The sequence below is a fragment of the Oncorhynchus keta genome, chromosome 23, assembly GCF_023373465.1.
Source record: "Oncorhynchus keta strain PuntledgeMale-10-30-2019 chromosome 23, Oket_V2, whole genome shotgun sequence".
Classification (NCBI taxonomy): Eukaryota; Metazoa; Chordata; class Actinopteri; order Salmoniformes; family Salmonidae; genus Oncorhynchus; species Oncorhynchus keta.
Genome location: NC_068443.1, coordinates 14112737 through 14129875, shown reverse-complemented (window position 1 = coordinate 14129875; position 17139 = coordinate 14112737). Strand labels below are relative to the sequence as shown.

At 47.5% G+C, this 17139-nt stretch overlaps 1 protein-coding gene across 16 annotated transcripts; it reads left to right on the top strand.

Annotated features, from left to right (window-relative positions):
• Positions 1-2985: 2985 nt before the first annotated feature.
• LOC118401838 (uncharacterized) lies at positions 2986-12580 on the top strand. 16 transcript variants are annotated; one of them, XM_052476486.1, is made up of 8 exons: positions 2986-6075; positions 6106-6165; positions 6256-6315; positions 6375-6434; positions 6883-7200; positions 7315-7368; positions 8007-11245; positions 12033-12580. In XM_052476486.1, exons 1-7 carry the CDS (start codon positions 5947-5949, stop codon positions 8232-8234), a joined length of 909 nt encoding a protein of 302 aa, XP_052332446.1. In that variant the 5' UTR covers positions 2986-5946; the 3' UTR covers positions 8235-11245; positions 12033-12580. The 16 variants fall into 16 exon arrangements, with proteins under 16 accessions (XP_052332446.1, XP_052332444.1, XP_052332447.1 ...); XM_052476484.1 differs by having other exon boundaries at positions 6226-6315; XM_052476487.1 differs by lacking the exon at positions 6106-6165 and having other exon boundaries at positions 6226-6315.
• Positions 12581-17139: the final 4559 nt, after the last annotated feature.

Below are 17139 nucleotides of genomic sequence, written 5' to 3'. Positions count from 1 at the left end.
GAAGTAAAAGAACACAATGGCTAATTTTTTCCACCTTTATAATAGAGCATTATATGCATATCATCACATTTCATAGTGGCATAGAGTAGAGTAGAAGTTGCTACACATGGGGAAATGTTTTTGTAGTAAGGGTTTGGGAAAAATGTGACCTTTTATAAAGGTATTTCATGCAATTCTACATCATTTAACATAACTTTTTTTTTTACCGTACACATGATCGAAATGACAAGCTACTTTGGCACTGACAAACTATGATCACTAACAATAGGCAGGACAAATCCGTTTCGGTGATTTCTGTTAAATCATCTAAATCAATCAATCACAGCACGTTTTTGGACTCATTCAGCAGATTTGACCTGATTAAGTACAATAGCATTGTTAATTACTGTTAACTTCATTTCCATTCCTAAAACTTGAAAATCAAACTTGAAACTTGACAATGATGGTGTCGCTACTTCCTGTTGTCAAGATATACTGATAAATAGCCCAATGTCAAAACACAATTTTAAAGTGTCCAAATCAATAACCCATATGCAGAAACAGTTTGTGATATATGTCACGACTTCTGCCGAAGTCGATACCTCTCCTTGTTTGGGCGGTGCTCGGCGATCGACATCACCGGTCTTCTAGCCATCATTGATCTATGTTTCATTTTCCATTGGTTTTGTCTTGTCTTCTTACACACCTGGTTCCAATCTCATTCATTATATGTTGTGTATTTAACCCTCTGTTTCCCCTCATGTCCATGTCAGAGATTGTTTATTGTTATGCTCATGTTTTATGGATTGGTGTGCGACGGGTTCTTGTACCCACATTTATTTTATTATGGACTTTGGTTTTGGAGTTTGTGTTTTAAGTTATTAAACTACTCCATTATACCAGGTTTGATCCTCCGGGCGCTTGACTTCCCTTTATCTCTATTTCTGACTTGTGTAACTCTTCTACTTGGCTGGTTACTGTTTGTAATGATTTGTCTGCTGGGCTATGTTCTCAAATCATCATACGGTATGCTTTCGCCATAAAGCATTTTTGAAATCTGACACCTTGGTTGGATTCACAAGAAGTTAATCTTTAACCCAATGTAAAATATGTTTTGTTTTCAAATTTTTGTAATGAGTATTTCTGTATTTGAATTTGGCGCTCTGCAATCTCACTGGATGTTGGCCAGATTTTTTATGACAGTTTGATTGCAGGTAGGCACTAGTAATGTCTGCAGTTTTCGGTTTGGCTATTCTGAATCATTTTGGTACCTCATGTTGACCAGTAGTGTGTGCCACAGAAATTATTTGACTTAAGGAAATTAGAAGTGGGGAGTTCATCAAATACTTCACAAATGGTGAAGTTAAATCTGGTTAACAGGAGGGCCCACCAGGCCAGCCTGGAGTTGAGGCGATTGGCTGTACGGAGACATTCCAGGTTTTATGGTCGGTCTGCTGTAGTTCTGCTCCTTCCAGCCAGTGCCTCCACTCATCTGCTCCTTCCAGCCAGTGCCTCCACTTCACCGCCAGAAGTTCTCGGTTTCCAACATAGTAGTTCCTTTCAGCAAGGTTGAGATGATGGGACAAGAAGGCTCAGGGATGAAGCTTCTGGTCCTGGGAAGATCGCTGGGACAGGATGGCCCCCACTCCAACATCTGAAGCATCCACTTCCACCACCAATTGACACAAGGGGTCTGGATGGATGAGGATGGGTGCTGTTGTGAACCGATGCATCAGGTCTCCAAAGGCTTTGTCGACAGCTGGAGACCATTTGAACGGTACCTTGGGAGAGGTGAGTGCTGAGACGGGGGCCGCCAGGGTGCTGTAATCCCGAATTAAACGGCTGTAGAAGTTTGCAAAACTAAGAAACCGTTGCAACTGCATCCTGGATGTTGGTTGAGGCCAATCCACCACTGCTTTCACCTTTCCAGGATCCATCTGAACATTGCCCTCTGCAATGACATATCCCAGAAAGGTGATAGAAGAGAGGTGGAACACACACTTCTCGGCTTTCATGGACAGTTGGTTCTCTAAGGATGCACTGAAGGACCTGCCTGACATGAAGAACATGTTCTTGTGAAGATGGGGGAAAAGACAGGATGTCATCAAGGTACACAAACACAAACCGGTTTAGCATGTCCGGAAGCACATCATTGACCAAAGCCTGGAAAACAGCGGGGGCATTGGTGGGTCCAAATGGCATGACCTGGTACTCATAATGTCCACTGGCTTTGTTGAAGGCTGTCTTCCACTCATCCCCCTCGTGTATCCAAACAAGGTGGTAGGCATTTCGAAGTTTCAACTTCGAAAATATGGTGGCCCCCTGGAGAGGTTCAAATGCAGAGGAGAGGAGAGTTAGGGAGTAACGATTCTTGACAGTAATGTCATTAAGTCCCCGGTAGTCAATGCACGGACGCAGGGTCTTGACCTTCTTCACAAAGAAAAACCCTGCGCCGACAGGAGATGCAGACTGACGGACGGCCCCAGTGGCCAGAGACTCCTCTATGTACTCCTCCATAGCTTTGGTCTCTGGTCCAGACAGAGAATACAAAATCAACCCCAAGGTGGTGTAGTGCCTGGGAGAAGATTGATGGCACAATCATAAGGACGGTGCAGGGGAAGGGAAGTAGCACGTGCCTTACTGAACACTCCCAGGAGGTCATGGTATTCTGTGGGGAAAGCAGAGACATCCACAGTCTTGCTAACATCCTGAGGAAGATGACTTGAGGAAGGCTGCACTGCTTGAAGGCAGTGGGAATGGCAGAATGGGCTCCAACCCAGGATGGAGCTTGTGGTCCAGTCGACCCAGGATGGAGCTTGTGGTCCAGTCAACCCAGGATGGAGCTTGTGGTCCAGTCAACCCAGGATGGAGCTTGTGGTCCAGTCAACCCAGGATGGAGCTTGTGGTCCAGTCAACCCAGGATGGAGCTTGTGGTCCAGTCGACCCAGGATGGAGCTTGTGGTCCAGTCCAGGATGGAGCTTGTGGTCCAGTCAGTCGACCCAGGATGGAGCTTGTGGTCCAGTCAACCCAGGATGGAGCTTGTGGTCCAGTCAACCCAGGATGGAGCTTGTGGTCCAGTCGACCCAGGATGGAGCTTGTGGTCCAGTCGACCCAGGATGGAGCTTGTGGTCCAGTCAACCCAGGATGGAGCTTGTGGTCCAGTCAATCAGCCAGGAAAATCCCAAAACAACAACATGGGGAGATGTAATGAGGAGGAACTGAATTGTCTCACTGTGGTTAACCAGAAACCAGTAACAGGACTATGGGTGACCTCACCTATAGAGCGGCCATCTAGTGCCCTAGCATTCATGGGCACAGAGAGAGGCTGAGTGGGAATACCAAGCTCCGAAGCTATCGGGGCATCCATAAGGTTTTCATCAGCCCTAGAGCACTCGGAGAGCACCAGACCAGACCTCCTCTCACTCCTACGTTCCCTTAGGCATCCATCAATTTTAATGGTTAAAGTGATAAGGGAGTTGAGGTCCACCGGCAGTTCCCGAGCAACTAGCTCATCTTTAACCTCCTCAGATAATAAGTGCAGAGAAGTATGGAAAAGAGTCTCCGGATTCCAAGCACGCTCGGCGGCCAAGGTGCGAAAGTCCACCGTGTAGTCTGCCACACTACTGGAGTTTGGACGTAAGTCAAGCAGTTTGCTGGCTGCCTTTCTCCCTGATACCGGAGACTCAAACTTCTCCCCTCTGCCATGAATTCCTCCAGATGAACACAAATGGCAGATTGTGGCAGATCCCCACATTAGCATAATTATATACTCTAACTTTTCGATCGCTCTGAAGAAAACGAAGATGGCTGTAATCAAAAATAAGAGAGAACTGAGAAAGAAAACCCCGGCAGGTACCAGAATATCGCTCTGGAGGAGGTAAGCGGGGTTCACGGGGAGTCGGGATAAGCTGTACAAACTCACCACAGATAGGGAAAAAATACTGGGTGATTGGGTTTTTTCCAGAGGTGGCAGACAGTCTCTGAGCTAACTCCCTGATTTGCTCCATAATAGCCATGGTCGTAGCGTTCTGTCAAGGATCTGAGCCCTTCCAAAAGGCCCTGTACCAACTCCTCATGTTTCTTAATGGTGGCTCCCTGCAGGGAGACAGCGTGGTGGAGCTGGTCCAGGTCTGCTGGGTCTGGCATGGCCAGTTTGTACTATAAGGACACAAGGCGAAACTCAGATGCAGACACAGGAGGCAGATTGTGGGAGTCTTAAAATGTTTATTAATCCAAAGGGAATAGACAAGAGAATGGTCATGGACGGGCAAAAGGTCATAACCAGGTCAGAGTCCAGGAGGTATAGAGTGGCAGGGAGACTTGAGGTCAGGGCAGGTAGAATGGTCAGGCAGGCGGGTACAGAATCCAGAACAGGCAAGGGTCAAAACCCGGGAGGACTAGAATAAGGAGGCAAAGCAGGAAAACGGGAAAAACACTGGTAGGCTTGGACATACAAGACAAACTGGCACAGAGAGACAGGAAACACAGGGATAAATACACTGGGGAAAACAAGCGACACCTGGAGGGGGTGGAGACAATAACGAGGACAGGTGAAACAGATTAGGGGGTGACCGTGTGGAGACCTCTCCCCCTGTCACTCTTCTGATTTATTGCCCTGGTTGCCTGGACAGAGCCACTTAAGCCAGTTGTTTTTCTGTGTGTTTAAATGTGTGTGTGTCTCAGCGTGTGTGATGTAGGTGACCCTAACCTAACAGATAGGTTAACTACATAGCAATTCCATCTACAATGTTGTTACTACAGGTGTTTAAAGCATAGCTAATACACACTTAATGTAAAGTGTCTTCAATGTTTCCTCAAGGTCACGCAGCCATATTAACTACTTGGGATGGACCTTATCAGCAAACTGACACAGACAGACAGCGGACACCAGTATATCTGTGTTATGATTGACTACCTCACTAAATGGCCACAGGTATACCCCCTCCACATAGTCTGCTAAGGAGGTCACAGACTGCATAATCACATTTTGAGGCATCAGTTTGAGACACCCAAATGTATATCACAGACCAAGGGAACGAGTTTGTCAATGACGTAAATAGTAACTGTGTTACTCAACTAATATTTGGTTAAATGTCTTCAGCTTTCTAAAAGTCTTTTTCCCTTTTATAATAAAAGATCAACATTAATGCAAAGCTCTGACGATCCGAAAAAGTCTCTGCATTGAACGGGACAATGCAGAGGTATAAGCAACATCTGTAGACTGATGTTATAACATTTAACAGGCAGTAGTTTTTAGTTCAATTGTAATGTTCTAAACATGTTCTAAAAACGTTCACATTCTAAGAATAACTTGTGCCATATCATTTTTTATTCAATCATATTTTCAGATCCATCTCTACATTATTGAGTCAAAAACCAAAAGAGTGGGACAAGCATCTTGAACCAAGAATCAAATGACAACAAAATACTCCCTCTTCTTCCTGATGTTTGGTAGAGAGGCTCGCTACCCGTCAGAGGTTCCAGAACATTACAGTGTTGGTCATTTTACATTCTAGTTGATTTGAGAAATGCAGACTGTATCTTTGTAAGTTTAAATTAATATCAGAAATGTATGCTATAGATTGACAGCAGTGTCGAGAAGGTCTTAGCAGGGAAAGACTTAGGCTGAAGCAGAAGTTAGGCTGAAGCAGAAGTTAGGCTGAAGCAGAAGTTAGGCTGAAGCAGAAGTTAGGCTGAAGCTCAACGAGGTTCTCCAGACTGCCATGGACAACACTGCTGTGGTCCAGAGGAAATCCACTAAAAGAACAAAAGGCACAGTGCCAAAACTTAATGTGGTGACAGAGTGTGGAGTGTAAATTTCCAAAGCCAGCATAGGAGAGGGGGAAAACTGGATCCCAACTTTCTTCACCCATAAAGGATTTGAGGTCTCGAAGGGAAAAGTGTGGACTTGGAAATTGACAAGGTGGTTATCTTCCCTAAAATAAGCATGGATCACCTGAGGCCTCATGGAGAGGAGTCTCCTCGGATCCCTCATAAAATACAATCAACAGCCCCCAGAACCACCACACCAGCAGGTGAAGCCTCCACAGCAACCACACCAGCAGGTGAAGCCTCCACAGCCACCACACCAGCAGGTGAAGCCTCCACAGCCACCACACCAGCAGGTGAAGCCTCCACAGCAACCACACCAGCAGGTGAAGCCTCCACAGCAACCACACCAGCAGGTGAAGCCTCCACAGCCACCACACCAGCAGGTGAAGCCTACACAGCAACCACACCAGCAGGTGAAGCCTCCACAGCAACCACACCAGCAGGTGAAGCCTCCACAGCAACCACACCAGCAGGTGAAGCCTCCACAGCAACCACACCAGCAGGTGAAGCCTCCACAACAACCACACCAGCAGGTGCAGCCTCCACAGCACCACACCAGCAGGTGAAGCCTCCACAGCCACCACACCAGCAGGTGAAGCCTCCACAGCCACCACACCAGCAGGTGAAGCCTCCACAGCAACCACACCAGCAGGTGAAGCCTCCACAGCCACCACACCAAAAGTGGCCTCCACAACTACCACACCAGCAGGTGCAGCCTCCACAGCCACCACACCAGCAGGTGCTCCACAACTACCACACCAGCAGGTGAAGCCTCCACAGCCACCACACCAACAGCCTCCGCCTCCAAACAGCCCCACACCAGCAGGTGAAGCCTCCACAGCCACCACACCAAAAATTCACCTCCACAACTACCACACCAGCATGTGCAGCCTCCACAGCCACCCACACCAACAGCCTCCACCTCCAAAAGCCCCACACCAGCAGGTGCAGCCTACACAGCAACCACACCACACCAAAAACATTCACCTCCGAAACCACCACACCAGCAGGTGCGACCTCCACAGCCACCACACCAGCAGGTGCAGCCTCCACAGCCACCACACCAGCAGGTGAAGCCTCCACAGCCACCACACCAGCAGGTGAAGCCTCCACAGCAACCACACCAGCAGGTGCAGCCTCCACAGCCACCACACCAGCAGGTGAAGCCTCCACAGCCACCACACCAGCAGGTGCAGCCTACACAGCAAGCACACCAAAAACATTCACCTCCACAGCCACCACACCAGCAGGTGAAGCCTCCACAGCCACCACACCAGCAGGTGAAGCCTCCACAGCCACCACACCAGCGGCCTCCACAACTACCACACCAGCAGGTGAAGCCTCCACAGCCACCACACCAGCGGCCTCCACAACTACCACACCAGCAGGTGCAGCCTCCACAGCCACCACACCAGCGGCCTCCACAACCACCACACCAGCAGGTGAAGCCTCCACAGCCACCACACCAGCAGGTGAAGCCTCCACAACTACCACACCAGCAGGTGCAGCCTCCACAGCCACCACACCAGCGGCCTCCACAACTACCACACCAGCAGGTGAAGCCTCCACAGCCACCACACCAACAGCCTCCACCTACCAAAACCCCACACCAGCAAGCCTCCACAGCCTACCACACCAGGGCAACCCACCACACCAACCAGCATTCAGCCTCCACAACCACCACACCAGCAGGTGCGACCTCCACAACAACCACACCAGCAGGTGCAGCCTCCACAGCCACCACACCAACAGCCTCCACCTCCAAAAGCCCCACACCAGCAGCTGCAGCCTCCACAGCCACCACCAACAGCCTCCACCTCCAAAAGCCCCACACCAGCTGGTGAAGCCTCCACAGCCACCACACCAGCAGGTCCAGCCTCCACAACCACCACACCAGCAGGTGCGACCTCCACAGCCACCACACCAGCAGGCCTGCCACCACACCAGCGGCCTCCACAACTACCACACCATCAGGTACACCACAGCCACCACACCAGCGGCCTCCACAACCACCACACCAGCAGGTGCAGCCTCCACAGCCACCACACCAGCGGCCTCCACAACTACCACACCAGCATGTGAAGCCTCCACAGCCACCACACCAGCCTCCACCTCCAAAAGCCCCACACCAGCTGCTGAAGCCTCCACAGCCACCACACCAACAGCCTCCACCTCCAAAACCCCACACCAGCAGGTGAAGCCTCCACAGCAACCACACCAACAGCCTCCACCTCCAAAAGCCCCACACCAGTTGCTGCAGCCTCCACAGCCACCACACCAACAGCCTCCACCTCCAAAAGCCCCACACCAGCTGCTGCAGCCTCCACAGCCACCACACCAACAGCCTCCACCTCCAAAAGCCCCACACCAGCTGCTGCAGCCTCCACAGCCACCACATCAACAGCTTCCACCTCCAAAATGATCCCATAGAATTGGAAATTGATCCCATCGATGAACCAGACTTGTGGAGGTCTACAATTTTTCTTCTGAGGTCTTGGCAAATGTTTGATCTTCTCATGATGTCAAGTAAAAACGCACTGAGTTTGAAGGTAGGCCTTGAAATACATCCACAGGTACAACTCTAATTGACTCAAATGATGTCAATTAGCCTATCAGATGCTTCTAAAGCCATTTTCTGGAATTTTCCAAGATGTTTAAAGGCACAGTCAACTTAGTGTATGTAAACTTCTGGCCCACTGGAATTGTGATACAGTGAATTATAAGTGAAATAATCTGTCTGTAAACAATTGTTGGAAAAATGACTTGCGTCATGTACAAAGTAGATGTCCTAACTGACTTGCCAAAACTGTAGATGGTTAACAAGAAATTCTGGAGTGGTTGAAAAACGAGTTTTAATGACTCCAACCTAAGTGTATGTAAACTTACGACTTCAAATGTATGTGCTGTTGTCTAGAATCAGCCCATTTAAAATCTTTTATCAGGATCTCCACAGAACTGGTCCAAATATTGAGCTGGAAGGTGTTGCACATACAGTGTATGTAAACACTGTACCGGTATGTGATTAATCTGTGTATTTATAAGGAAAACCTCAATTGTTGGTTTTCCATGAAACAGATTTACCTTCCTTGTCTTTTTTTTCTGTCAGACCATCAATGCATACATGGTACGGATTTTAATACGCAGTCATCCGAGCAAGCTTTCTACGTTGACGCCTTGTCACGCCCTGACCATAGTGTGCTTTGTATGTTTATATGTTTTGTTGGGTCAGGGTGTGATCTGAGTGGGCATTCTATGTTGTATGTCTAGTTTGTCTGTTTCTATGTTTGGCCTGATATGGTTCTCAATCAGAGGCAGGTGATTGGGAACCATATTTAGGTAGCCTGTTTTGTCATTGTGGGTTGTGGGTGATTGTCTATGTTATGTTGCATGTTAGCACAGTGTTTCATTAGCATCACGGTTGTCACTTTGTTGTTTTGTAGTGTTTTGTTTTTCCATTAAAATGACGAACACTTACCACGCCGCATCTTGGTCCGATCCTTACTCCTCTTCAGACGAAGAGGAGGAAATCTGCCGTGACAGAATCACCCACCACAAAAGGACCAAGTGGCATGGTAAAGGGCAGCAGCAGCGGCAGAAATTTCAGGACTCGTGGACATGGGAGGAGATTTTAAATGGAGAAGGACCCTGGGCACAGGCTGGGGAATATCGCCGCCCCAAAGCAGAGCTGGAGGCAGCGAAAGCTGAGCGGAGGCGATATGAGGAGGCAGCACGGCAGCGCGACAGGTACAAGAGGCAGCCCCCAAAAAATGTTTTGGGAGGGCACACGGGGAGTGTGGCTAAGCCAAGTAGCAGACCTGAACTCACTCCTCGTGCTTATTATAAGCAGCGCATTACTGATAGGCACCGTGTTATGCGGTTAAGCGCCAGTACGTGCCCATAGCCTGGTGCGCTATAGGGCAGCCAAGCGTCACCAGAGCCGCCAGTCAGCCAGGAGCCGCCAGAGCGGTTAGCCAGCCAGGATCCGCCAGAGCCGTCAGCCAGCCAGGAGCCGCCAGAGCCGTCAGTCAGTCCGGGGCTGCCCTTCAGTCCGGGGCTGCCATTCAGTCTGGAGCTGCCATTCAGTCCGGAGCTGCCCCTCAGTCCTGAGCTACCCTCAGTCCTGAGCTAACCTTCAGTCCTGAGCTCCCCTTCAGTCCTGAGCTACCCCTCAGTCCGGAGCTGCCCCTCAGTCCAGTTGGGCCCTTTAGTAGGTTTGCCAGTCCTAGGTAGGCTGCGAGGGTCGTCATTCCTAGGAGGCCACAGAAGCAGACTAAGACTATGGTGCAGTGGCGTCCACGTCCAGCGCCAGAGCCGCCACCGCGGACAGATGCCCACCCAGACACTCCCCTATAGGTTCAGGTTATGCGGCCGGAGTCCGCATCTTGGGGGTGGGGTACTGTCACGCCCTGACCATAGTTTGATTTGTATGTTTATATGTTTCGTTGGGTCAGGGTGTGATCTGAGTGGGCATTCTATGTTGGATGTCTAGTTTGTCTGTTTCTGTGTTTGGCCTGATATGGTTCTCAATCAGAGGCAGGTGTTAGTCATTGTCTCTGATTGGGAACCATATTTAGGTAGCCTGTTTGTCATTGTCTCTGATTGGGAACCATATTTAGGTAGCCTGTGTTGTCATTGTCTCTGATTGGGAACCATATTTAGGTAGCCTGTTTTGTCATTGTCTCTGATTGGGAACCATATTTAGGTAGCCTGTGTTGTCATTGTCTCTGATTGGGAACCATATTTAGGTAGCCTGTTTTGTCATTGTCTCTGATTGGGAACCATATTTAGGTAGCCTGTTTTGTCATTGTGGGTTGTGGGTGATTGTCTATGTTATGTTGCATGTTAGCACAGTGTTTCATTAGCGTCACGGTTGTCACGCTGTTGTTTTGTAGTGTTTTGTTTTTCGAACACTTACCACGCCGCATCTTGGTCCGATCCTTACTCCTCTTCAGATGAAGAGGAGGAAATCTGCCGTGACACGCCTTTGAAATGACTGGCATTTGGGGGAGCAAGAAATGAAAACTTACATTTGGTTGGATTATTCTCATAATATGATGATATTATATGTTATATTTGACAGATTTTTATATCAAGCAACTGTATCCTTGCTCTTTTAAATTTCAGATTGATCCAATGATGTACAAGTACATCATCAATGAACACAACCACTGGATTTGTGACGTTACGAGCCGCTAAGGCAGAACTAAGAACTAAGAAAGAAATAATACAGAATATATATGTGAATTCATTCACGTGTGTAAAATGTGTGTGTGCCATATGTGTGTATTTATGTGTGAATGTAATATGCATGTATGTGTGTGTAATGTGTGTGTCTGTCTGTCTAAACTTTTGGTTGTGCTGCCATCTCAAAAGAGGGCTCTGTTCCTCGACCCAATGGGGGAAAGGGCCAGAAAGATACCAGGGGTTGACAAGGTAAAAACTGCTTTTAATTTAAAAGAATTACAATGGAATCAAAAAAGTCCTTAATGGTATACAGCTATTAATCTCTATATTGTAATCTAATCAATAAAGTGTTTCAAAATGCTGTACTTGTATTAACATATATGTTCAGATCATTCCTGAGAGAGAAGGGGGGTAATATCTCCAGATGGGCGTGTGGTACCCTTCCTCACCCATGCCAACAAGATGTTACTTCTTGTGGGGTCTATGCCTTGACAGCAAGTATGAGTAATGAGTAAGAGTATAAGTAATGTGCAATTAACCTACTGAAAGTATACTGACTAAAAGGCCAAACAGAGCTGTCAAATGATATTATAGCTGTGTCATTGTATACTTGCGAATTAGAATCTTAAGTGTAACACCATTTCTGTGCTAGACTGAAATGCCCATCAAATTTTTTTCCCCCGTTTGCTGAATGTGTTCTGAAGGAGGCTTCAATTGTCTTTTCAAATACAAAGATGTTAACATCATGAGAAAATAAATAGCAGTCACTCTCCTCCAAAACATGTGTAATTCCTCCAAATTTGATGTGGTCAAATGTGTAATGTACTAAGACATACAGTACTGTCCACATCATGGAAAGAAGCGTAATATACATTAATTAGATATGGCAAAATAATACATGATCTTAATTTAGAATGATAGTAAATGAAGAAAACTCACAGATTTTTTTTCAATAATCACATATACACTGTGTGTACAAAACATGCTCTTTCCATGACCTAGACTGACCAGGTGACTATCGTTTGTTTTTCAACAGGACAATGACCCAACACACCTCCAGGCTGTGTAAGGACTATTTGACCAAGAAGGATGGAGTGATGGAGTGCTGCATCAGATGACCTGGCCTCCACAATCACCCGTGAAGGAAGCAGAGTGAAGGAAAAGCAGCCAACAAGTGCGCAACAATGTGTGAACTCCTTCAAGACCATTCCAGGGGAAGCTGGTTGAGAGAAGGCCAAGAGTGTGCAAAGCTGTCCCAAGGCAAAGGGTGGCTACTTTGAAGAACCTCAAATATAAAATATATTTTGATTTGTTTAACCCTTTTTTGGTTACTACATAATTCCATGTGTTATTTCATCGTTTTGATGTCTTTACTATTATTCGACAGTGTAGAAAATAGATATATATTTTTTAAATCCTTGAATGAGTAGGTGTGTCCAAATGTTTTACTAGTACTGTATTTAAATGTATCAGGGGGTATCGCAGCACCTCCAGTACCCTTCACGGAGCTATGATTATACTTGGAAAACTAATGGCCATATTAAATTGTTAAAACAAAGAAATAAAGTGCAACGCTGGAGAGATGAGAGTTGTAGGCTCCTGTTTATCAGAGCAGAGAGGGGGAGAGATGAGAGTTGTAGGCTCCTGTCTATCAGAGCAGAGAGGGGGAGAGATGAGAGTTGTAGGCTCCTGTCTATCAGAGCAGAGGGGGAGAGATGAGAGTTGTAGGCTCCTGTCTATCAGAGCAGAGGGGAGAGATGAGAGTTGTAGGCTCCTGTCTATCAGAGCAGAGAGGGGGAGAGATGAGAGTTGTAGGCTCCTGTCTATCAGAGCAGAGAGGGGGAGAGATGAGAGTTGTAGGCTCCTGTCTATCAGAGCAGAGAGGGGGAGAGATGAGAGTTGTAGGCTCCTGTCTATCAGAGCAGAGCAGAGAGGCTCCTGTTTATCAGAGCAGAGGAGAGATGAGAGTTGTAGGCTCCTGTCTATCAGAGCAGAGGGGAGAGATGAGAGTTGTAGGCTCCTGTCTATCAGAGCAGAGAGGGGGAGAGATGAGAGTTGTAGGCTCCTGTCTATCAGAGCAGAGGGGAGAGATGAGAGTTGTAGGCTCCTGTCTATCAGAGCAGAGGGGGAGAGATGAGAGTTGTAGGCTCCTGTCTATCAGAGCAGAGAGGGGGAGAGATGAGAGTTGTAGGCTCCTGTCTATCAGAGCAGAGAGGGGGAGAGATGAGAGTTGTAGGCTCCTGTCTATCAGAGCAGAGAGGGGGAGAGATGAGAGTTGTAGGCTCCTGTCTATCAGAGCAGAGACGGGGAGAGATGAGAGTTGTAGGCTCCTGTCTATCAGAGCAGAGGGGGAGAGATGAGAGTTGTAGGCTCCTGTCTATGAGAGTTGTAGGCTCCTGTCTATCAGCAGAGGGGAGAGATGAAAGTTGTAGGCTCCTGTCTATCAGAGCAGAGAGGGGAGAGATGAGAGTTGTAGGCTCCTGTTTATCAGAGCAGAGAGGGGAGAGATGAGAGTTGTAGGCTCCTGTCTCAGCGCTGCTCCTATCAGAGCAGAGAGGGGGAGAGATGAGAGTTGTAGGCTCCTGTCTATCAGCGCAGAGAGGGGAGAGATGAGAGTTGTAGGCTCCTGTCTATCAGAGCAGAGAGGGGAGAGATGAGAGTTGTAGGCTCCTGTCTATCAGAGCAGAGAGGGGAGAGATGAGAGTTGTAGGCTCCTGTCTATCAGAGCAGACGGGGGAGAGATGAGAGTTGTAGGCTCCTGTCTATCGGGAGAGATGAGAGTTGTAGGCTCCTGTCTATCAGAGCAGAGCAGAGGGGGAGAGATGAGAGTTGTAGGCTCCTGTCTATCAGAGCAGAGACGGGGAGAGATGAGAGTTGTAGGCTCCTGATCAGAGCAGAGGGGAGAGATGAGAGTTGTAGGCTCCTGTCTATCAGAGCAGAGGGAGAGCTAGTTGTAGGCTCCTGTCTATCAGAGCAGAGGGGGAGAGATGAGAGTTGTAGGCTCCTGTCTATCAGAGCAGAGAGGGGGAGAGATGAGAGTTGTAGGCTCCTGTCTATCAGAGGAGAGAGGGGGAGAGATATGAGTTGTAGGCTCCTGTCTATCAGAGCAGAGAGGGGGAGAGATGAGAGTTGTAGGCTCCTGTCTATCAGAGCAGAGAGGGGGAGAGATGAGAGTTGTAGGCTCCTGTCTATCAGCGCAGAGAGGGGGAGAGATGAAAGTTGTAGGCTCCTGTCTATCAGCGCAGAGAGGGGGAGAGATGGGAGTTGTAGGCTCCTGTCTATCAGCGCAGAGAGGGGGAGAGATGAGAGTTGTAGGCTCCTGTCTATCAGAGGAGAGAGGGGGAGAGATGAGAGTTGCAGGCTCCTGTCTATCAGAGCAGAGAGGGGGAGAGATGAGAGTTGTAGGCTCCTGTCTATCAGAGCAGAGGGGAGAGATTATAGAAAGTGAATCTCATTCTAGTTCTGTGATTGAGATACAGGCGCACTACAGCAACAGCCATGCGTTGGTCTCAGACATGGCTACAATGTTACGCAAAAAAAACATTTTTACTGCCATGAGTGGGACCAGATCAGGCCAAATAGGTTCCTGAATGAACCAATCTAAAACTGAGAGGTGCTGGATCCTGTTTTGGCAGAACACAGCCAAACAAACGTAATAAGAATTAATAGAACACAATTCTAATTAATTCCACAGGTCCATCAGTCAAGAAGATAAAATAGCTCCTATAAAAAACTGATACAGGATCAGATTTCTTTCACACACACCTGTTTGCAAGGCCACATAACTAGAGTGGCATCTGCATTTGATTAAATCCACCTTCGACTGACAACTGTTAGAGTTGATGATTAACAGGTCAGTGGAAGAGGGGTAGTTGGCAACAGTGACCCTGGTAAACATTTCAGCTCTTCGTGGCTTCTTGGAGAGGAAACACACAGACACGGACACACATGCACACAACACCAAAGATCGCCTAGGACCACCAAAAGGCTAGGGCCGGCTCTAAGCTACAGTTACAGCCCATGGTGACCTCAGTGCCTGAGCTGAGACCGTACACAGACTTATTCCTAATAACAAAATGGACCCCTATTGCCCTTACAGCTAGTAGCCACTATTAACATATTTCATATATGGGTGTAGGGGCTAGGGATCAACTGGTAATTGGGCAAGAGAGGGAGGGAGAGATACACACTATAGTAATAGAACACAGTCCCGTTTGACATTCTTTGCCTCTCTGGACAGGGAATAAGCGGACAAGGCATGATATATAAAATGAAGGAAAGATCATTGTGTTGTTCAATGTGCCATGACCTGACTCGTTTTCAATCATCTCAGTCATCACAGTGTCATAACGGAGCTCTGTGTTCTCTGGAGCTGTGACTCACTCCACATTAGATGAGTCAGAGGGGGGTGGACTGAGGGCTAGACTGTACTTCTGCTCTTTGCTTTGAGGGCATCACACACACACACACCAGATTGCCTTGAGGGTATTCCATGAAACACTGACCCAGAGCCTGTCCTGTCGTCAGAACACAACAGCAGGACAACACAACATGTTGTCCTCCCCTCAGAGAGCAGACTGACTGCCATATACTGTACCAGAGACCGTGAGAGGGGGAGTGAAGATATAAAGATAGACACTTTATTTACACAAGCATAATTTTTTACAGTACAGAAACTTACAGTACAGACCCTTACTGTACAGACCCTTACTGTACAGACCCTTACTGTACAGACCCTTACAGTACAAACACTTACTGTACAGACACTTACTGTACAGACCCTTACAGTACAGACACTTACTGTGCAGACACTTACTGTACAGCCACTTACTGTACAGAACCTTACTGTACAGATCCTTACAGTACAGACCCTTACTGTACAGACCTTACTGTACAGACCCTTACTGTACAGACCCTTACAGTACAGACCCTTACAGTACAGACCCTTACAGTACAGACCCTTACTGTACAGACCCTTACTTACAGACCCTTACAGTACAGACTTACTGTGCAGACACTTACTGTACAGCCACTTACTGTACAGAACCTTACTGTACAGACCCTTACAGTACAGACCCTTACTGTACAGACACTTACTGTACAGCCACTTACAGTACAGACCCTTACAGTACAGACCCTTACTGTACAGACCCTTACTGTACAGACCCTTACTGTACAGACCCTTACTGTACAGACACTTACTGTACAGACACTTACAGTACAGACCCTTACAGTACAGACCCTTACTGTACAGACCCTTACTGTACAGACCCTTACTGTACAGACCCTTACTGTACAGACCCTTACTGTAGAGACCCTTACTTTACAGAGCCCTATTATAGAGACCCTTACACGACAGAGCCTTAGGGTACAGACCCTTATTGTACAATCCCTTACTGTACAGACCCTTACAGTACAGACCCTTACAGTACAAACCCTTACAGTACAGACACTTACTGTACAGACACTTACAGTGCAGACACTTACTGTGCAGACCCTTACAGTACTGACCCTTACTGTACAGACCCTTACTGTACAGACCCTTACAGTACAGACCCTTACTGTATAGTACAGTAATTCTATGCTTTCCTCACCTGGCTTCTCCACTCAAACTCAACTACAGGAAATTATCTTTAGTTAATGTAAAATCTAATATAATGTCTAATATATCTAAAGCATATTTTGTAATGAAGTATATTATTTGCTTAAAAAATGCATCTTTCCTTCCTCTCCTTCCTGAAGCAATGGCTGATCTGATCTGACTTGACTGGATCTTTGTGAACAGAGAGTGGCACGGGTCATTTGCACCCAACTCCTCCTTGTTCAGTAATAATTTGTCATCCTGTAGGAAAGAGGAAAGAAATGTGATTCAATCAAATCGCTGAAAAGAAGCATCATGTTATATACAGTAAGGTTTGTCATGGCCGGATTGGGTTGGGCTCGGTTGGGCCGGGTCGGGCAGTGTTGGACTGGTTCAGGCTGGGTCGGGCTGGTTTGTGCTGGGTCAAGTTGGGTTGGGCTAGGTTGAGCTGAGTCGGGCTGGGTTGGGCTGCCTCGGGCTGGGTTGATAGTATTTCATAAAAACAGATCATTCTCAGGTCTGATGTGCTGAGGCAGTGGGCCAGGTATGTGGGGTGTAGGCG